This window comes from Cyprinus carpio, chromosome B24, assembly GCF_018340385.1.
Source record: "Cyprinus carpio isolate SPL01 chromosome B24, ASM1834038v1, whole genome shotgun sequence".
Taxonomy (NCBI): domain Eukaryota; kingdom Metazoa; phylum Chordata; class Actinopteri; order Cypriniformes; family Cyprinidae; genus Cyprinus; species Cyprinus carpio.
This window is the reverse complement of record NC_056620.1, coordinates 2,912,843-2,935,977: the sequence shown is the minus strand read 5'-3', so window position 1 is coordinate 2,935,977 and position 23,135 is coordinate 2,912,843. Positions and strand designations below refer to the sequence as shown.

The 23,135-nt window shown below is 35.7% G+C and overlaps 1 protein-coding gene across 4 annotated transcripts in view; it reads left to right on the top strand.

The window, feature by feature from the left end:
• Positions 1 to 23,135, top strand: part of sugct (succinyl-CoA:glutarate-CoA transferase) — a 114,167-nt gene that overhangs the window by 78,937 nt on the left and 12,095 nt on the right. For all 4 annotated transcript variants that reach the window (XM_042751644.1, XM_042751649.1, XM_042751646.1 and 1 more), the window contains one exon: positions 16,706 to 16,769. In XM_042751644.1, coding sequence (XP_042607578.1) covers positions 16,706 to 16,769 — 64 coding nt within the window. The remainder of the gene's footprint in view (positions 1 to 16,705; positions 16,770 to 23,135) is intronic.

Here is a 23,135-nt window from a genome sequence, read left to right as displayed (position 1 = left end):
AAATCCTCATCAAATCCTGCAGTAAACACATCACCCTAGTTCACCTTTTTATGTGTGTATCTTCTTACCACCGCACAAGCTCCTTGATGAGGCTAACATCCAGCGCATGTGCCGTCAAAGCAGAGGAAATGAGCTAAAATCAAACGTGGAGACGTATGAGCTCGCAGGCCTGGAACATTTCCCATTCACTTTCATCCAGAGGAGTGCGGTGAACACTTCCTCGTGACCTGAGCGTAGCAGTGTTTGTCAGACGTTCAGCCCGGAGATAAGCCATCATCATTAGAGAGCTTAGAGATCCAATCAAAGCCATGCGCCGCACACAGATGGACAAACGAGCTTCGCTGGAGGTGTCTGCTTCCAATTTAACCTCCACGAGACTCTAAGGATCATACGTATCAAAAAAGAGAGACACAATGGTTGTGCTTGGGTTTTGTTTGGCACCCAAATGAAATCCAAATGTTGCTGCTTTTTCAGCACTAAAAGGGCTTAATTTAAAGTCCCAGCACCTCTTTCTTCAGAATCTGTTCATTATGACCATATACAATGCTGACAAGCTGCCTTCATGTATTTTTTATCATGTCCATCTCCCAGGACCATATGGATTAATCCTTCCATATAAGCTGCTTTAATATCAAAAGAAAATGCCGGTTTGACACTTGTGTGGAAAAGAAAAATGAAAGAATAGAATAAACTTGGACAGACGGAGAAAAAAAGTTTTAGCTCGTTTCATTCAAGCCACAAAAAACATGATGTTCTCATCATCGCGTTATCATTTGATCAACAAAAATGGAGAAAAACACCCACCAGGATGCATAAGCAACTAAAAAGAGGAATGCCTGATGCTGATACCAATCCCGAACCAGACTCATACACTGGTTCCCAAACCTCAAAAACACCTGGCAGGTCAAAATCTCGAGCACTTTGAACAGATGCATTAATGACACATCGAATTCATACGGTTGCAATTAGATGTAACGGGAGCTTAAGTGGGCCATCTGAAAGAAATATAATGAGGCTGGTTTAGACAAGCGTTTGGATCAAATTCCAACTTGGATTACAGTGCAATCAGGGTTGTAAACTATTGTAAACGTGATTCATTGAATTCATTAGAGTGACACATTTGCACGGAGGGAAAAAGTGGACGGGAGGTCTCTCGAAACCTCCTTTTATCCCTTAATGTGATGTCTGTATCACAAATCTAGATGCTATCTGTGATCTTTAGATCAAGGGTATTGATTTGTGTAATATGGACCAATGTAACAGCATTAAAAAATCATGCACAACCACTTTAAGCCATATCAGGGTTTGATTTGGGTTTTAATGCAACCCTGTTTGAGGAAGCTTTGCATGTTATTTACTTTAATTTACCATGATTAGCCAGAACCTCGTATTAGTCTGATCAGTTTGATACTTAGAAAGGATGAAAGAATCTGCGTTCAGTACAGTTTCTCTGAAAGACACATCTGGATTGTATTAGGTTTTAATTCCAATAATTGATGGTCTCAGGACTTTAGTAAAATAGGCTTTGGCTGTATACAATTTAGCGTGGCACTATAATCCACACCTGACCTGTGATTACACTTCTCTGTAATAATTGTATGACCTAATAAGCAAACAAATCATTGACAAAACAATGAAAAGGCATTAACGGTGCAGGGAATGTTGTGGGATCTCACTCCGCTGCAGGGATGGAAGCGGTGTTGTGCATTAACTGGAATTGTTCAGGGTCGAGTATTTTCCAGTGAACCCGCTGCTGAAGCACTCATGGAGAGAAAAGCACATAGACGCTCTTTGGGAAATAATGCAATTGTTTTCCTGTCTTGGCGCGGAGCGCCCCGATGACGTAAACTGACCGCGTCAAGTTCATATATTAGCGAATGACCAGTGCACAGAAGTCTGTGGAGAATTGTTGAGTCTGTGAGAAATACTTTTAGTGGTGTTGTTTGATCTGTGTGTTGGGTGTTTTTATACTCCTCATTTTGTGCAGAATCGTGTTTGCATGTTTCGTAACTGTACTCGAAAAAAATGTTGGTTTCTAGAACTTGCAAATATGCAACAAACAAGGTCAGATTCAGTTTACTTAAAACCACATCTGGCAGCTTTGACCCCAGATGTTTTTACCCTAGTATTCTGTGCAGAAATCAATACTTTTATCTTAAGCTAAGAAGAAATGCCTTTCCATTCATTAATGATCCCTAAAATTATTCGGCAGCACAACTGTGTTCAACATTTATAATAATCAAAATTATTTATTTATTTATTTATTTAAGCAGCAAATCAGCATATTAGACACTAAAGACTGGAGCAATGATGCTGAAAATTCAGCTTTGATCACAGGAATAAATTACTTTTTTAAATTTTAAAATATATTAGAATACAAAACAGTTCTTTTAAATTGTAATATTATTTAATAATTGTACTTTTTTTTACTGTATACAGTTTTTACTGTGTTCTTCATCAAATAAATGCAGCCTTAGTAAACATAAGAGCCTTATTTAAAAGGCATAAAAAATTGTACAGACCCCAAACATTTGAATGTGTATTTTATTTGATTGATTGATTGATTGATTGATTATTTATTTATTTATTTATTTATTTATTTATTTATTATAAATCACAAGAATGTTCATTTTAGTAATACATGCTAAGGTAGTGAATATTACTATTTTTTTTAACTTGGGTTCATAATTGCATTTTTTTTTTTATTGTGAATTGTAATTGTGAAATATAAAAGATATCTCAAATCATGCTTATTATTGAGGAAAGGTGCACTATTAACGTTCTAAGCAATCTGATGTACAATATCCGCATGGTGGATGATAATACCTTAATAAAATCCCATTGTTTTATTATTGGTTGATACTCAAACAATCTACAGTCCAGACTTTTTACACATAATATATACTGATCATCTTGTTCAGTCAAACTTTTCAGAAAACATTCTTTGAAACCGACATTTGGTCTTTGAATTTCAATTGACGTTTCATCCGTATTATCTCATGTACTGTATGATTTCTTATTCATCTGTCGACTGCAAAACTCCCAAACTTCAGAATGCTGATGTAATGCCATTGGGGAGATGTAAAGTTTATGAACTATATGTGGCCTGAACATCCAAAGACATTTGCACTTAGCCAAGTCACATCTTGAATGCGTCTCAAACCGCAACCTGAGTGTTTTTGAGTGATTGATCTGTCTCAGTGCTTCTTAGAAAGCATTAACACTTTGGTCTTTTCATGATCAAATAGGCAATTGCTAAAATGCATGACATGACAGACTGAGATTTAGCCATGAAACACCCTAGCAAGCACCTTTTGCACCTTAGAAACTGTCCTGTAACCCCCTGGCAGTGTTTTTTCTTCAGTGCGGGTTGCCAGGGTTGATTTCATCCGTTGCCAGTGACGACGCAGGCGGACCGCTGGTTTAACTAATTGTTTCTCCATGCCCACTTCTGAAGCAAACTTTCCATGCCACACTGTCCACATTAAACTCATACATTTGATCTAAATTTGAACTGCTTTGCATTTGTGAGTCACGATCCGTCTGTGCTAGATTGTCATTACAGTTGCATTGTTTTCAGAAGAGGGCATGCAAAGTTTGTCTTAGTTCTACATGCAGATGTCCACTCTGTTTGGATTTGAATATTAAAAGCAAAACAAATAATAACCCAGGAAAAAATGCATTTAACCTATAATAAAATATATTTTAAATTAAGTCTGTTTGTTAACTGGATCCAGCTAAATTAAGTGCAAAAAATAAAGTGAATCGAGCCATAAAAGCACTCTAATTAACATTGTTAGAAAACTTTTCTTTGTAACTCTTTAGAATTCTGAGCTAATTTTTTGCAATTGAATTTCTTGAATTTCTGAGTACCTCACAGCTCTGAGAAAATGTCAGATAATTGTGAGATGAAAAGGGGCAATTATTTAGATTTTTATCGTAGTGCGCAATCAAAGCTTCCATACAAGATTTATATCTCATAATTCTGAATTAAGTTTCAAGTTTGTTTCCAGTTTGCAATTATTCGATTATATCTCACAATTCAGACTTTTTTTCTCATATTTCTGAGTTGGTTTTCACAATTCTTAGGGAAAAGACAATTAATCTCATTGCAGAAGCAAGCTTCCATAGATTTTAATTTGCAATATTTGTATTGCATCTTCGCTCAGATAAATGCAGACTTAGGAATACCAACAGTAAGAGACTTCTTTCTAAAACTAAAAAATAATAATAATAATAAAATTTGTCAAAACAGGAAAAAAAAATTATAATTATAAAATAGAATAAATGATCTTTTAAATTAAGTATGTTTATTAGGTGACTCCAGCTAAATTAACTGAAAAAAAATAATAATAAAAAAAAAATATATATATATAAGCACTCCTAATTAATGTTATGTTACAAAAAAAATTTTCTTTGTAATTTGTGTATATATATATATATATATATATATATATATATATATATATATATATATATATATATATATATATATATATATATTGCAATTCTGAGTTTATATCTCACAGTGCTGGGTTTATTTCTTGCAATTGTGAGAAAAAAAAAATTCTGAATTGAAAGAGTAAAAGTCTGAAAAGTGAAATAAAAAGTCACAATTATCTTTTTTTTTTTTTTTTTTTTTATATCCCATTACAGAAACAAGCTTATTTCGAAAACATAAAAAATGGAAAATTTATATGATATGATGAATTCTATTTTAAATGAAGTCTGCATGTTAGCCAATCCAAATACTATCCTGCCATATAAGCACTCTAATTACCATTACATTACAAAACAAATTCCCTTTGTAATTCCCAGCCTGCAGTAGTCATCTTAATGCTCTGAATCCCATAACTCAGGCATGCGAACAGTATAGCATATATCACTAGTGCTTGACAACGTGACACCTAATGACTCCGTGTAATAGCTCCTTCCTCCTTCGATCCATAGGCAGCAGCTGATTGCTTTAACTTTCATGTCAGCTTGCGTACGCGCCGCATTGACTGCCATAAAACGGAAAGTGCAAGCGTAATAAATTCTGATGGACCAAAAATAACACATGTATGATGTTTAAATTAAAGCCATCGATCAACGTTTGAGCCTTATTATTTTTTTATTACTCCTACGCCACCACAGCACTCCAACCGTCGTCTCTTGGAGCGCAGAGCGGCGGGGGGAGGAGAGCCGAGCTCTTGGGATGAAAGAAGGCCTCGGAGGCAGCCATTAAACGTGAGAGAAACACAAATAAACAGACCTTTTACAGCACGCAGACACAGCGATCTGGTTTGAAACCACACGGCAGGGGCAACAGGGCACACATATGGAGCCGCCGTGCCAGGCGCTCGCTGGCACATGGGCCTTTATTGCTCCACGCAGTGAGAGTTTAACAGACGGTCGCAGGCTTCAGGCTTCGGATTTGGTGTCCACATGTCTCACAAAACTTGAAATGGCTTTGTGGGTCTGCCAGTTTCGTTTGATTATTTAGTGCTGTCCACCGGGAAGACGGAAGCCACTGTCAGATTTAATATTTAGTTATGATTAAGTTGCGAATTTATAAGCGCTCGCTAGAAAGGCTGCTGATTTTGAGGTTTGTTTGAGGTTAAAGCCACTTTACAGTTCAGAGAAGCGTAATTGTGTGCCTGTGGTTATAACAGATTTTTCATTACAGGAATGCAGAGTGACGGAAAAAATCTTCCATAAATCGGGCCTGCTGTTGTACTGACTTCTGTTGCACTAAACAGAAGGAATAGTTCACACAGAAATCATGTTTCTGTTGTTTACTAGGGCTGGGTTGACACTTTTAATGATCTTGGTATTGATTCTTAAAAAAACATTATTTGTAGCCCGTCTGCCATCCAATAATTGCAATAAGATTTGTGCTCTTTCACTTTTGAGATAAAACAAAGTCTCAGCTTTCAAATTCTTTCATATTCAGACAATTATTCAGTCAGCATGTGAACGATCATCTCTTCCTCTTTATTACTAGTTATAACACAAAATAAACATGAATGAACATCAGAAGGTGTTTAATTTACTGAAATGAATCATGTCTCAGGTACTGTATAATTGCAGTGTTTCAAGCACAGAATTATGACAGTAAATCAGCTTGTAAACAGTATGCCACGTAATATTACATTTCTTCAGTCAACTAGAAAAAAATACTCTAGACAGAAGCATTGTGCTCCTATAAATAAATGCACTAGATTCAAGATTTTTATTCATCACATACACAATTATATAGAGCATATATAACCAGCAGTGAAATTTATATATTACAGATTGATTATATTTTACTTGGCCTTTTTAATTTATTAATTAATCTGTCATGAAAACAACTTTTATAAATAATATATAAATAATATAAAACATGAAATTAAATAATAATATTAAATAAAAAAACTTACTATATTCAAATGTTTATAATGTAATTTGATAGTCTTGATTGTTACACCTAATATTAAAAAGTAATTTAATTTAATAATTAGGTTGTTTTTAACCAACTGATAGGGTTCACTGAATAGTTTAATGCTTTAGTTGAGAGTTTTCTATTTTCTATTAAGAATATTTGACCTGTAAGTACTGTATCTGATATATATATAGTATTGAATTGTGAATGGGAATGTAGTTAAATTATGAAATCTGTAAATACCCAACCAAATTGTTTACTCATCCTCATTCTCTCATTCACCTGTATGCTGTTATTTTTCTGTGGAATACAAGCTAGATGTTTTGAATCTTGTGCATCCTATGCATTTCTTTTCCATGCGACAGTTCATAGTGATCGCAACTATCAAACTCCAAAACAGAAACAAGTAGTCCTTATGACTGTATTTCAAGTCTTGTAATAGCATCTAATAACTTTCTGTGATTGAGAAATACAGTGTTTAAAAGTTTGAGGCCAGTATGATTTATTTTTAAATGCATTTATTCATCAAGGTAACAAAGTAACAAAGTTTATTGTCACAAACTCTCAATTTAGTTTTTATTCTCATGGACTTTTAGTGTGCTTATGACTATTTCCTGTTGCCTTTGTTTATGTTTGCTGCCTCTTGATATTCATTTAATCGTCACAGCTGTTTGCGTTTGAGTTCGTTATCAGTGTTTATTTAAGTTACGTAGTTTGTTCAGTTCTTCGTCTGTTGTTGTTTGAGTTTGAGTACACACTGTTACACATTTGGACTTATTAACGTTAGGCTCATTAAAATGATCTTTGTTTTGGAACATTTAACTTTTTTTAATCTTTGGATCATGCTAGTACATGACATTTATAATGTTACAATAGATTTCTATTTTAAAATGATTTTCTTTTTGTAAATAATTCTTCACTGAAAATATGTTGTGGCTCTTTCATGTCATTCTCCAGTTTTGACATAAACATTGTCCATTTGAATCATGTTTGATTATGACATACACAAGAACAAATGGTATTTCAGCCATATGTACATACCAGTGGAAACTTCCAGCGAACCAATGCCATTAGAAGTTGGTTAGTTCTTTTTTTTTTTTTAACTGAACACAGATGTACTGTAAATACGTTTTCAGAGCTTCTGTGGAGGAAAACATCATCAGCTTCCAGGCTTGTCCTTACACAAAACCAGAACTTACAGATGTGTTATTTTCACATGAACCACTTAGCAACCATCCAGAACGCCCAAGCAACCTTTTGCACATGCAAACACCACTAATGTTTAGTGTATATTATAGCTGATTTAGTTTTTCCTGAAAAATGGGAAGTTTCTTTCTCAGAAAATACATTTCTTGATCATATTGAGTTCTCTAAAGAGTGATACCCTACCCTACAAAAAATGTTTTTGTAGGGTAACCCAGAAGTTCGCAACACTCTGGTTCTCTTAACAAAAACCCAGTACGATCTTTCCACTGGCTTTTCCATATTGCCCAAAATAGGCACTGTGACTAACAAAAGTTTGATTTTGACACATTTTGTTCATCATATTATCTTCACAAATGAATATTTTTATAAATCATTTGAATCCTAAATAAGGTTGTAGACCATAAACGATCTACACCACAGTCGCATGACCATTAAGCTTCCAAGAACTCTTTCAGTCTTTATTTAAAACATTTTCCCTGAAAGTTTGGGTTAGAACAGCTTGCAAGAGTTTGATTATAAATATAGTGAGGCTGTAAAAGCGGACTAGTGGGTAGATGAATTTACTTGTTGATATGATGACATTTAATGTTTCCAACCACCTCTGTAGTCCCATTTCAACACTTGTTAGCAACTGCCTTTATCAAGACAAGTAAAGTATTACTGATGTATTTTATGATGTAGAAAAAAGCATGTAAATATCTTAAGCTTGTGTTAAGATATAAGGGATATAAGGGATAGTTCACCCAAAAATGAAAATTCTGTCATTAATTACTCACCCTCATATCGTTTCAGTAACATTTGTAAGACATTCCGTTCATCTTCGGAACACAAATTAATTGTTTTGAATGATCTAATCTGAAATCTAATGATGTTCTTACTACCTTTCTGAGCCTTGAATGTGTCAGTTGTGTTGCTGTCTATGCAGGGTCAGAAAGCTCTCGGATTTCATAAAAAATCTCTTAATTTGTGTTTCGAAGATGAATGAAGGTCTTACGTGTTTGGAATGACATGAGGGTGAGTAATTAATGACAGAATTTAAATTTTTGGGTGAACTATCCACTTCACCGTAGACCTCATTTCAGGTATTTAACCAAAAGTGCATTGACTTCAGTGCGATGGAAGCAGAAGTGTTAAATGCGAACTGGTTTCCTGGTTTTGTCCTACAAGTGTTCTTCATCCCTGCAGCGCTCTATTCTTATCCATCAGCCATCAACACCTCTGAACTGCTCCTTCCTTCATCTGTCTGTGTGCTCTCGCAGAGTTAATGACTCTGAAGGTTTGAGCGCATGAAGCTCTCAGATCTCTCTCTATTCGTTCTGACATGTCAATCCACAGAGCTTCTGACGTCACTCAGGTCATCATATTCTTAGGCAGAGTCACTCTGACCGAATAATTCATAAAGGAGAAGCCATAAGTTACTCAGCCTGCCTCCTCCAAATCTGCAAAGGGAGGATGTGGCTCGCTCTCTCCCGCATTGAGCGCAGACGGCATCGGAAGGAAACTTTCCAACCATTCGTCTTTGAGAACCGTGACAGAATCACGTCTGTTCATGAAATAATTTCATCTTGTAATGTGTAAGCATGTGTGATTAATGATTTGTTGAATTATTCCACATGTTTTGGTTTTGTTTACTGGGAATACAACTAGTTTTATTTCTTTGCCGGCTTTTGGGATCTACTATTCATTTTAAAACTGTAGCCTAATAGCTAAACTACAGGTGAAATACTGTTAGAAAAGTAGTTAGATACACTGCAGTCTATTAACAAATAGTAGTTAACTGCATTGCAGCTGCTTAAGAAGGCATAGCCATTTAAATATCCAATTTTTGATGTGATATTGATTTTTCACAGAAACAATTAGGGTTTTTGATAGAAATTATCTCAAATAAGGTGGCAGAATTTACCTTAATTAATAAAATTACATTATAAACACATACAATACATACTCTCTCTGTGTGTGTATGTATATATATATATATATATATATATATATATATATATATATATATATATATATATATATATATGTCTGTGTGTGTATATATGTGTATATGTATGTGCTGTCAAATGATTAATCACGATTAATCCAAAATAAAAGTTTTTGTTTAGATAACATATGTGTGCATACTGTGTATAGCCTATTTATTATGTATATATAAATACACACACATGCATGTATATATTTTGAAAATATTTACATGCAGGGCCTAAAATTAACACTCGCCAAGCGCCAGATGTGAGTAAAAATCTGCGCTGTATATGTAACTGTGTCAGTCACCAGTTGGCGGGTAAAATTTTTCCGAATTATAACAATGTAATGCATTGAGAACAACAGCCAATTTTTTAAGATATTCGTTGTTTCTGACATAAGTGAATAAAATAATCTTTTCAGAAGACAAGCTCATTGTGAGTGGTTAGCTGTTTTGTCATAAGCGACAAGAGCGAATCACATAATAGGATAAAAATGGGCTGATAAGGTCAGAGCTAGCCGTGTGATGGCTAGCTTGTACCTAGACACGGTTCTAATAACTTTTACCTGAGAAGATATTGGTGCTTTATTTCAGAAGATTAACTTTCCCTTCTTTATTCTTCATAAACTGACATTGTGTCTACAACGGATGCGAGCAGTGAGGCACGACACGACAAAATACTAAAGAACACATTATAATCAGTGATGCTGTCTACACTGTGTAGTGCAACACGACAAATCCCCAACAGTAAACTGCTGCCGCATTCTATTTATGACGTACTGACACAAAGTTAAATGGTGTGGCAAAAAGTTTTAGGTCCTTTTTAAATGTATTTACCAGGTGTGCCGCACTAGTCCTCAAAAGTGAAGCCATCGCATTTCGATCGCCCCCTGGTGGCTGGTCCCAGTATAGGTCATAAACCCCGCCCTCTCCATGTAATCTAATGGGACGTGGGACAAACTAAAGAATTAAATTTCACTTTAAATATTTTGTTTTCAAACATGGTTTATGTCATTTGATGTAGATTTCATCACGCTGATGTAAGTTAGGGTTTTCGTTTTTAAAGTAAGTTTGGTTTTAGTTAGTTATGTGATGCTATAAAAACGGGAGTGTGACATCATGATTGACAGCTGAGACTGACAGCTGAGACTGACAGCTTCTCTGAGCGAACCGAGGCGCCAACTGACTTTTTCGGGATCTTCAGGAAGAGATTGGAGTTGTATTTACTTTATTTTAACACAAGCCTCTTATATGAAAAATCAGCAGACAAAAATTGGACCAGTCAGGCTAATTTAAAAAAGGGTCAGATGCGTGTGTTTGTGATTGACTCTGTGGGAGTGTGGACGCTCTCTACTGCGCAGGCTCTGGTCCCAAATCAGTGCAATATGGCCGCGCCCTATTGGGACAATGGCGGCTTCACTTTTCTTTAATGGAAGTGAATGTCGTCCATCTTTTTTACAGTCTATGGTATTTACATGCATATATGTATATTCATATAATTTATATCATTTATAAATATAATTAATATATAAACATAACGTTTCTTAAATATTTACATGCATGTGTGTGTATTTATATATACATAATATATATACACAGTACACACACATATGTAAACAAAATTTTTTATTTTGTATGTGATTAATCACGTTATATATATACTGTATAGTTATTCTAATATATATTAGAATATTAGAATGTTACTGTTACTGAAATATTACTGTCACGTTTATGTTTCTGTTATGCCTGCCTTGACCTAGTTTTCCTGTGTTCCTTGATTAGTTCATTAGTACGAATCAGCTGAAGTTTCGTTCTCATCTGACAGTGTCAGTGCCATCAAATCAATGACCTTCCTGAATGTTCAGTGTCTTTCAGACCCAAACTAAGCAAGCCAAAGGCGATAGTTGCAAAGAGCCGGAACTCCATCAGTTGACAGAAATGTAGAAAAACCCTTGGGAGAAACCAAGCTCAGTCAGGGAACCAGTTCTCCGCTGGCGTGAGCAAATTAACACGGTGTGATTCATGATTCCTGCTGCATCACAAGTCAGAGTTGTAGACTGATATTCTCCAGCTCCTTCTGCTTTGAAGAGCGAGATACGTCACGCTGGCATTGGGAGTTGTAGTCTGTCCAGCAAGCTGAAATATGAAGGCAGTGTTGTCATTTAGCCAGTAGAAAACAGCTGGCTTATCAGAAGCCGTAAGCACTATGATCATGCAGCTTATTAAAAACAGTGTTGTGTTCCTAGCTGGCCCTGAAACGACGTGTTCACGATGTGGGATTTGTGCAGAGAACTTCTCTAGTCGTGGAGGTCTTTTCTGAGGATCGTGGCCTTCACTGATATTCAAGGGCTTTGTTGTGGTTGTTCCTGGGACTAGGTCCACCATCTGGTCTGGATATGGACTGGGTCTGACTGACTATGACATTGTGTGTATGTCTATTACTACTACTACTACTACTACTACTAGTAATAATAATATTAATAATTTAGTTGGTATAATCACTAGGGGTGCACAATAAATATCGGCCGATAATTAATGTGCATCTCGTCAGTAAAGCCGGTTCTCTAATCAGAGAGAGGAAATTAGGTAATTTCCATCAGGTGCGTCATTTCACATAGAGCAGCTATTACTACACAGAGCCGTTGTTAAATGACAAGCTGCGCAAATCCATGCTGATAATGAATGTGGATTTGCGCAGCTTATCAGTTAACAACGGCTCTGTGTAGTAATAGCTGCTCTATGTGAAATGACGCACCTGATGGAATTTACCGCTGATTAGAGAACCGGCTTTACTGACGAGATCATGCGCATTAATCATCGGCCGATATATATCATGCACCCCTAATAATCACTTTTTTTTATTACTTGGATATATGTTTTACATTTTCAGTTTTATTTAATAGTTTTCAGTTTTATATTATAGTTTCAGTTATATATTTCAGTTTTAGTTTTAGTTATTTTAGTTCATCGAGTAAACTAAATGAAAATGAGAAATATTTCCTTGGCAACTAGCTAAAATAAAAAAAAAATTTTAAAAGATTTTTTTTTATATATTTGAGTAGTTTTGTTTTGTTTTGTCATTTTATATATATTTTTGAATATGTCTATGTATTTTTAAATAATATTATTAAATAATATTTAATATGTCTATATATATTTTGCATTATTTTTTATTAAAGCAATAAGCCCCAAGAAGCAGTGGTTTACAGTGAATTTAGGGCCCCTTAGCTGTTATAAATTCACTGTAAACCACGCCTTCACAGGGTTTATTGCTTTTATAAAACGGTTATTCCATATACGTAGTAAGGTTTCACAGAATAAAACAGAGCAAATAAAGTGTAATGATATTAATAAAAACAGTATTCTTCCACCAAGCAAAACTGCTGTGGTTCCAACAAAGTGGTTGCCAAGCAACACACGGAAGTAAATGAAGGTGTATGTTTATAGTGTAATTTACAACAGCTTCGAACCCGGCTCAACCAATCAGAATCAAGGAATGGAACTAGTCGTTTTATAATAGTTATTTTAGTACATCAAGTTAAACTAAATGAAAATTTGCCTTGGAAATTGCCTTGGCAACTAGAGTCAAGATAACATAAACCACCCAAGATTTATTTAAGGATATAGAAAAAGAATAAGAACTCAAGACAAACTACAGGAGCTAACAAGTCATATTAGCAACTAACAAGCAACTAAGACATCTCACATATATCCAAAAAACGTTCTTATAGTTACTCCCTAACACTGATCCTTACATCATTACATTTTCATCATACAACAGCAGCTTTCCCTGCTGCATAACACACACATAAAAAAATAGTTTCCTGCAGCTTATAGCTTGTTGAAAGTCTGTTTGGCTGATTCTGTCGCTGGTCATAGAGTCACCTTCATCAGTATGGGACTTTGGAGACCCCCCTTTGTTCTCTCCTGAAAGAGTCATTTCATCAGATCCATTACTGGAAAGCACATCATTGTTACCTTGTTCCCTTCTTTTTTGACTCTGTGCCCCCCCCCCCCCCCCCATTATCTCTCTCCTGTCCTCTATTAGCATTTTCGTTTCTTTCCGGTTGTAACACAGAGCCTGCTGCGCATCATCCAAGCGCCCCACAAAAAAGCTCTGCTGCTGTGCATCTACTCCACCTTTCCTTCCTCCGTTCAGCGATTTGCATTTCAAAGGTGGACGTCGGATATGTTAGATGATGCACACACTGACTGAGGTAGCTGTGAATGTATGGCTTCAAGGCCAGGAGCCCAGTGATCCAGCTTGATTTAACCGTTTCCATATTGCAGCTCGGGATGCAAAAAAATAAGCGAAGCCTTTCTCAGATCCGAGAATTGAGCCTTTTGTGATGAATACGATCAGACTGGCTAAAGCATTATGCACACATGTTGGACTTTTACAGTGATTTCTGCCATCTCAGACTCAATTAGAGATTTGTTTTCAAAAGCAAAATTGAAAGTCTTGGATCGTTTTAGTATGCTCACAGATAACCGAGCACAGCAGTTGATTACATAATCAGGTGTTTCTTCACCTGAAATGGATTTCACCTATTCCTTTTTGTTATATGAAGGTCACATTGAAACATACTTTTTACTATCATTTATTTTTTCAAATGCAATTTGTTTAGATTTTACTACTTTACCATTGTTCTAGATTTTCAGTCCTGAACTGTAAAGATCCATCATAAAAATGTCATTGTATGACATAATAATGGGTTTTTACTTTGTGAAAATGTTTAATTTTTTCACATATTAGACTTGTCCGACATTTGTGGCATTATTTCCAAAACACCATACAAGCCTATTATAACTTTTTTATTTTATTTTATTTTATTTTTTTTTATTTATTTTTTTTTATTTTTTTTGCTGAAAGCTTTAATTTTGCCAATTTATGCAACAAAGTAAATAAGTAAAAAAATAATTTAACTGTGTGTATTTTTTAGAATACATAAAATATTAATCTCTGAAAGCCAAGAAAGAAAGAAAGAAAGAAAGAAAGAAAGAAAGAAAGAAAGAAAGAAAGAAATGACGCTGTGCTGGGATTTTTCATGAATTTTTGAAAAAAATTTTTTTTCAAAAATTAGAATTCTCCTGTAATTCATGCAATATGGTGCATCCATATTGCTAGTCGACAAAGAAAAATAATTGAGTGTAGATTGTGTATGTGTGTGTTTTAAGACACTTAATCACCCAATCTTAGAGGTAAGTCTTTGCCATGAAAAACGCTAAAAAATAAATAAAATCAAAGCAAGCATGAATGACCATTGACATCCTGCAGTCTGTCATGAACTTAACACAGGATCTCATTGCTGTCATACTGTACAATCTGATAAGAAGCAGTCATAATGGACATAGAAATCATGTAGGGTACAGCGGGCTCAAGAGGCAGTGAAGAAAACAAGGTCAGGTGAAAAAAAAAAGAGAAAGTAGGAGATTGGATGAATGGCTCTCTAATCAGAAGCCACATCCTTAACACTCACATTACCCATGATCGCATCATTCAGACGGCCCTAAGAGAGCCGGCATACGCATCACGCATCCAAACTGCCTCTAAATAAAGCATGACATCATGCAGAGCTACTATCTCGCAAAGTCTGGAACTTTCCCCAGAAGAGTCAGAGAAGTACACAGAGTATTGAGGGAAACATTGGGGAGGAGAAGAGAAAAGAGTGAGTGAGAGAGAGAGAACACAAGGGTGTCATCCATGTCTGGTGGTCTGGACATCATCTTACATAACTGTCTGGCTTCAGCTCAGTGACATGAGAACCTATAGCGCTAATGACACTAATGCACTGTGACAGACTACATTGAGCCCTGGACTCTGTTGAGACCGATGCTGGACTTTGAGAGATGTTTGGAGTCCCATGAGCCAAACAGAACAACAGAAAAAGATGCCAACTCAGGCACATCATCTGTTTTCATATACATTTCCTTTCATCTCTACCCACACACAATTTAGTGGATTAAAGGAATAGTTCAGTCAAAAATGAAACTTCTGTCATCATGTACTCACTCTTGTGTCGTTCCAAACCTGTATGTCTTTGTTTTTTTCCGTTGAGCACAAGACTGAAATTTGAGAATACCCTGGCAACTGTTTTTCATAATGAAAATGAAATAGGATGGAAACTGTCAAACTGGAAACTGACATAAAAAAGCAACACAACATTATCCATATGACTTGTGTACTTTATTCAGAGTGTTCTGAAGCCATGCGGTAGTTTCAGAGGATGACGTGCCTTCACAGGACAGTGACTTTTTTTTATTTTATTTTTTTATTTTTTATTTTTTTGGAAATAGCAAAATTATTGGTGATATCTTTCAGTAAAGTTACTGAATGGCTTAAAAAAAAGTCAGAACAATTTTTTTTATGTTTTTGTCTCATATGTTCACTAAGGCTGCATTTATTTAATTAAAATTGCAGTAATATTGTGAAATATTATTAATAGTTAAATAGCTGTTATATATTTTAAAATGTCGTTTATTCTTGTAATGCAAAGCTAACTAACCCTAACCCTTTCAGCATCATTACTCCAGTCTTCAGTGTCACATGATCTTCAGAAATCATTCTAATATTCTGATTTGCTGCTCAAGAAACATTTCTGATTATTATCAATGTTGAAAACAGTTGTGCTGCTTAATATTTAATACTTTTTTAAGGATTCAAAACAACAGTGTTTATTTGAAAAGTCTTTTGTAACATAAGTCTGTCACTTTTGATTAATTTAATGCATATTTACTGAATAAAAGCATTTATTGCTTGAACAGTAGTGCAATTTTCATATTAAGGTGAACTTTAAAGCTAAAAGGAGTAGGAATGTATTTATGGTATGTTGTTTGATTTAATTAAGGTGTATCAGCAGGTTGAGAAACGTATGTTTATATGAGCAATCAAAATGACAATCCATTACCCTTCATAAATCTTGAGCTGTTGTGTCTGTTAACTTTGTTTTTCTTTGGTAAAAGCAAAGATGTCTCAGTGTTGAAAAAGTCAGTTAAGATGGCAAATTTGTGTGGTCTGTGAGAAGACCGTGAGTTAATAGCTTCAATAAAAGGAGTGAAAAGGAGTGTAAAAACCAAGCATGAGTAATTTTCTCTGGCTCACATTCTTTTGTCTCCATTCCCAGGTTGCTCACAATGGCCTTATTTTGGAAATGGACCACCCAACATCAGGAAGGATAGCTGTGCCAGGTTTGTATAGAATTTGCTGTTGGTGAAGTGCAAAATATTCTCTGCAGTCCCAATTTCGATCACTTATAAGCATGTATTCCAAAGTAAAACTGAAATCTGCATATTAGAAACCAGGGTCCAAAATCTAAGGGCAAAAATGCCACCAAGATGAACATAAATACCTCACAAATTCAAGATAAAGTGGCAGAAGTTGCCCCTGCATAATTAAGCTAAATCTATTATGGCTGTCACTGCTAAAATGAAACATGAAAAGTGTCACTGTGCACACTGCATCAGTTAGCTTTTTACGTTTTGTTTTTTGCAGCGTTGAGCCTTATAACCAATCACACGTTTCTGAATGCAATGGCCAATCAGAGGTGATTCAGATTAGTCAGCACTGAAAACACCGTTTTGTTGAATTCGCACAAGAAATTTATTTCATGAGAGATTCATTTCGCAGCTTCAGTGATTATATCAGGGGTTTTTCAGAACTTGCGCTAAATTAGATTAACGTCATGAACTGATGTGTTTGTCTGTGTAGGCAGAATATGATGCGTCTTCCCCAGCATTTCTATTAATTTAATAATTATTACAACGTCAAGAGCAACAGTCGATAATATTGCAACCCTATGACTTCCTGTTTTTTATTTATTTATTTATTTTTTAATAATTTATACAGTTTCAGTTTGTTGTTATTGGTAACAGTTTAAATTATTCCGATTTATTGAAATAGCTGGTTAAATTTACCAATACAGTTAATAACATAACTATAAAAACTGCCCTGACAAATGTAAATAAATAAAAAAATCCCTGGAAATCAGTTCCTGGGGTCAAATACAGTATTGCCCCTTAATGGGAAAGTTAATTTCTGACTCTTTCAGGAACACATCCAGTTTCTAAATGCGTTCATCAAAAAAAATTTCGATGCTGTCATTATTTTTCAAAACATGTATGGACATTTTTCATTGGAACACAGAAGGAAACACGTTAGAAGAATCCTCACCCAGCTTATATTCTAAGTCTTCTGAACCAATTGAGTTTGGAACGACATAAGGATCTTGTAAATAAATGTGATTTTCATTGTTGGGTGAACTCTTCCTTTAACTTCTGTACACTTGAACTTTCTATTGCTTTTCTATACTATATTTCCCAAAAATCACCCTTGCACTTAATCTCATCGTCCAGATCCTTGGACTTTGAAGAGTTGTATTTCCCTTTGTGACTCTCTTGTAACGAACAATGGCGAATCATTTATTTTGATGCTTTGTTTTGACTTGTTCAATGAAATGAAAGTTTCTCCATTGACATGAAAGTCACCCCATGCTCTTTCCTTCTCCGGCGTGAGAGTCCCTGAGAGACGCTTTCTGAACTCATCCTTTCATTTGATCGTCCGCATATGCAAAACAAGCGATCATTGATCCCCGAAAACGGAGAGGTCTGCGGTCTGCTGAGCGTTTTGCCCCTAGAAAAGAATGTTGAACGGAAAGGCAACATTTAAGAAAGGTTAAATGCATATGTTGGGTGTTAAGACAACGTACAGTCAGTCATTTTTCTCTCAGCAGCTTGATTCCCGCTGTTTTTGTGGCGCTTCAAATGTCAGACCCTGATGGACGCGCTCCAGACAGGTGGTTTTACTAACAGTGAATTTAGTTGCGGTTTGTAGCTCTGTAAACACACAAATACACGCCACTTACGTAGACCCCAGCGTACAACCCCTGCTAATGATCTATGCTTTGTCCCTTCAGTGACTTAAAAGCAAACACTGGCAGGAGCGGACCGCTAATAGTTTTGTCATGGCTAGTTGGTTAAACCTTACAAAGAGTCTGTTCTTCCTTTTACGAACACCACAGTGAAGAGCCATCCTCGCCTTCCGCAATTTTATAATTTCTGCGTGCACCAAAAATGCAGTTCGATTTGTGCTCCAACGAATTCTGCATGCTTCCACAACCACAAAACAAATGCATTCTGCGTCAGCTGTCCCTGGAGAGACACCCGTGATAATCAGGCGGGTCCTTTGATGGCTACGAACGGTTGTTTACCAGTTCCTTGTTTGCACGTTTGTTGTCTCCATCCGAGGCAAATCAAGGATGATTGTGAAGAATTTCTCCAAAAAAAAAGGGCAGAAACCACAACAAGCACCTTTTTCCATTCTGCATTCCTCATCCCTGACCCATAAATTCGCTACAACGCCACAACGCACACTCGAGGCCTCTAATCTTCCACTTCTATTTACATAAGATCGCTGTCTGTCAGTGTTTTCTGTCTGTTTTCTCACTGCACTTGTGGAGCGTTTCACGCCTTTGGTGACTCTGATGGTATCAAACGTTTTGCAGTAGATAAGCTGTGCATTTCTGAGCTCAGTGGTTGGTACCTTGCTATTTATTCCCTCTAAACCCCAACGTTGTTCTTCGCATCTAATGTGCAGAACCAAAAATGTAGTCCCGAACAACATAGGCACGAAATTGGCCATTATCTATCGTCAACTGAAAGCAAAGATTACGTAATGGATGTCAGGGGTGCATCGGAGTTGAATAAGCCCAAAATGGCCTGACGAAACAATCTGAGATCAACAAGTGTTATCGGATTGCATAATGGACAGAATACTAATGACCACAGAATAATGCTAATAGAGTCACAGGCATTCCTTTGTGGGTGAAACGACAGGAATGCATGTTAAGAAACATCGTCCGGCTTTTTTAAGGCACAAGAGAGTGAGGATGAAAAGGGCTCAGAGGATGTTTTTGTGCCGCTGATTGCGAGAAGCTGCCTCATTAGCGATTGTGCAGGACAGTGTATTGTGAGGCATTTCCCAAAATAAAGCCCTTTATTTAAACCAAAGGCCCTTGGCAGAAGCTTCTTGTTAGCTGAGTTTGCGGCTTTCTGTGATGCTGCAAATCTGACCGGCTAAGGTGAACATTTGATGATGTGGAAAAGGTAAGAGAGAAGCAGGTATCTGTGCATGAACCAGTAAATCAGTGTAGTATTGCAGCTGACTCTGAGTTTGACGACTTCCCCACTAAAAAATAATCAGGATTTTTGTTTTTAGCAGGAATATATAAGATGTGTTAACTTCCGAAGCATCATATAAGACGCACTTAATTTGTGATGTATTCTCAGATATTTTAATATCTGAGAAAATTAATGAATGTATTAAGGAAGTTTAGATGCTAAAACAAATACGTGTATGTCCAACCCACATATTTACACATATCCTTATGGAAGCTAATTATATAACTTTAATAATTTAATTTAAAGGAACAGCTTGAATGAAATAATACATAAATAAAATGATGTAAATATGATATATTAAATATAATGAAACATATATTTCAAATATAATTTATTTTTCAGTGAACTACAAAAAAAACTGAATTATAATAAAAGTGGTCTATATGTCTGTTGTAGTATATTGCTGGTCTTCTTGAGTCATACAGTAGTAAACATTTATTTTTTCAAACTTTATTTTTGTAGTTATTGTTGTTATCGTTCTTTGTGCGTCTGGGCCCTTATTGTATGACATAGAGCTGTGTAACAAAGTTCAACAAAAAAAATCAACAGCACATGGGTTTGGATTGACATGGCGAGTAAATTATGTCCAAAAAGAACTAATGTGATTTCAAAAATCTTCAGCACTTTTAGCTATAATAACAGTAAGCAAGTATTACAAATAATGATTAGGATTCATGAGCAATTAAAGTTTACCATCTGTAATTGTATTATCAGGGTAATTTCTCTTATAGTTGTTGGCGTGTAGTTTTATAGCGCTGTTCTGTGAAATGGACCACGCCATTGGGTTTCCTCGCTGCTGCTGCTGGGAGTTGTTCTTTCCCTGACGTCAGCAGGTTTGAAATGCACAATGAATCACTCTAAATTCTGGCTTACGCTAAAGGAGAAACAGAAAAAGTCTTCTCCAGGATTCATTGTCCATAGGTCTGTCTATCTATCTGTCTGTCTGTCTGTTTGTTTATCTAGCTAGGCTAGCAACACTTGAAAGCAATACTATAAACATTTATGTGCCCTACAGTTATTTCCGCATAGTGCTGTTCTGTGCATTGAGGTTGGTTAGTTTGTTTTGAACTGATAAGATGTGAACTTTAGATGATTTGTCAAGCCCTGGTGCCTGTCATCTGTAACCTTATTGAAACATACACAACACACTTCAGAGAGCTGAACACCCCCGTCCTCCATCTCGGAGCCAGGCCCTGAGGGAAATTTTACGAATGAGAGGGTACGGACATGAGATGGTGGGAAAGGCTGTAGGCGAAGTGCATCTCCTCTGACGTAACGTTCCCAAACGCCCTCACCGTTCTCCTCCGGTCCACGCTGAAATGTCATGTGAATTGACAGGTGAAGTTTTTTATCCAGAAAGGCCCCAAAAAGAAGTCCTGCTCGTCATTGTGCTTCAAGTTCTTATCAGCTATTCAACTTTTGCTGTGGCGCTGTAATTTATGGGACAATTGTTGTCAGTTGAAACCTTATTTTATGGAAAATAATTTCTGCCACTAAAAAAAAAAAAATGCAACAATTGCGGCAAAGTTAAAGTTAGTCCTTTTTCGCTTAGAATTGGACTCATAATTCACAATTCTGAGAAAAGAAGTCAGTATTGTGAGATTTGAACTCACAATTGCAAGAAAAAGTACGATTTGTAAGAAAAAATCTGAATTATGAAAAAAGACAGAATTGTGAGAGATGAATTCACAATTGTTAGAAAAAGTCAAAATTGCAAGAAAACAATCAGAATTGCAAAATTTAAACTCACAACTGCAAGAAAAAGTACAATTTCTAAGAAAAAGAAGTCAGAATCCAGAGATTTAAACAAAACAGGCTTTCATACAAATCAAAGTTGACCCAATTTACAGTTTTAATATGCTGTTGTTTGTGTTATTGCTGCATAAAATTCCAAGTGATTTAGAAAAATGTAAATGTTGTTTCTTAAGTCACGTTATATAAAAATAAAAAAAAGTTGATGGAAAACATACCTCTGACCCAGTATTGATATTCGAATCTCTCTATACACCTGTACTCACATACAGTAAATGCATGTGAATCCTTAATTAATCTTATTTTAAACATGAAAGCAATCAATTTTTGCATTTAGTGTAGCTTTACATACATTCATCACTCTTCCGCACATTTCGAACACATGAACGGACTCTTCTGAGAGAAATTCAAGAGGTAAACACAGTTTCGGACACAAAATCTTCCTGACAAAATGACTGGTAGATCAGTAAAGCTGCAGCTCCTGAAAAATGATCCTTTTCACATCAAAGATGTGTTTAGTTGTCTCTGGGGCCAGAGTTTGTGTGAATGAGAGCGTTTATGTTCACAGTCTGTCAGATCCCCTCGCAACACAGAGCTGCTTTGACGTCACCCTGAGCCAGCTATCTGAGGTTGTTAGCGCTGATATTGTCGTAATGCCCCCTGTAGACTTAGCCAAGTATGCACTACAAACATTTACTGTGGTGCAGCAGAGACTGCTCTCAAATCAGAAGCCGTCGCCTTTCTTTTTCTGAAGCTCTGTTTTCCTTCAGGCTGTTTTGGGTTTTTGGAGCTTTTAGGTCACCTTCCACTTCTCGTAGGGAATTTTTTTTGTCTTGTTGTGTTGTCAAGGTCCCAGAGGTTTGATGTTTCGATGAATTTAGCTTCCTCTGGGCTGTTTTATGGGTCAAGAATGATGATGTTGTCACACACATACTGAATATTTTCCTGTATTAACAGAAATGTGCACATTATGCTTATTTAAGATCGTTTGTGACAATGTCAGTAAACACAAAAGTAACATTAAAATACAGATTAATGACGTAGTAGTCCAGTAGTAGTAGTAATAATAATAATAGTTTCAAATGTGTGGCTCTTAAGTTCTTATATATTTACGTCTTGCATTCTTATATTTGAAAAAATGTATGTAGTTTTGAAGAATGTTGAAAAATATAATTTGGTCTAACCATCAAATAATAACATTTTCTTTTACACCTTTAATGTATGTGGCTGTATATGTTAATAATAATATAATGTTTTAAGATATAATTTTAAATGAATCATTCAAAAATATAAACATTTTGGGGAGTCACAACACACAGCCTGAATGTATAACATTTGTCATAAAAAGGAGAGGGGTGTTTTTTTTGTTTTTTTTTGTAAAGTTAGTGAAATACAAGTTAGTTGCACCACAACAAATTCATTAACATCACAGTGAATTTTAGTGCAAAAATTAAAAACATTATTTTTTAAATAATAGATAAAAAGAGCATCATGTCATTGAGACTGTTACACAAAGTTTCTAAAGTAATCACAAGACGTTACTTAAAAAAGAAACAATAAATATGAGCTTCACATTTCTGTTGCCCTAATAGACTTCCATTGTAAATGCTCTGCTGCAACCACTTG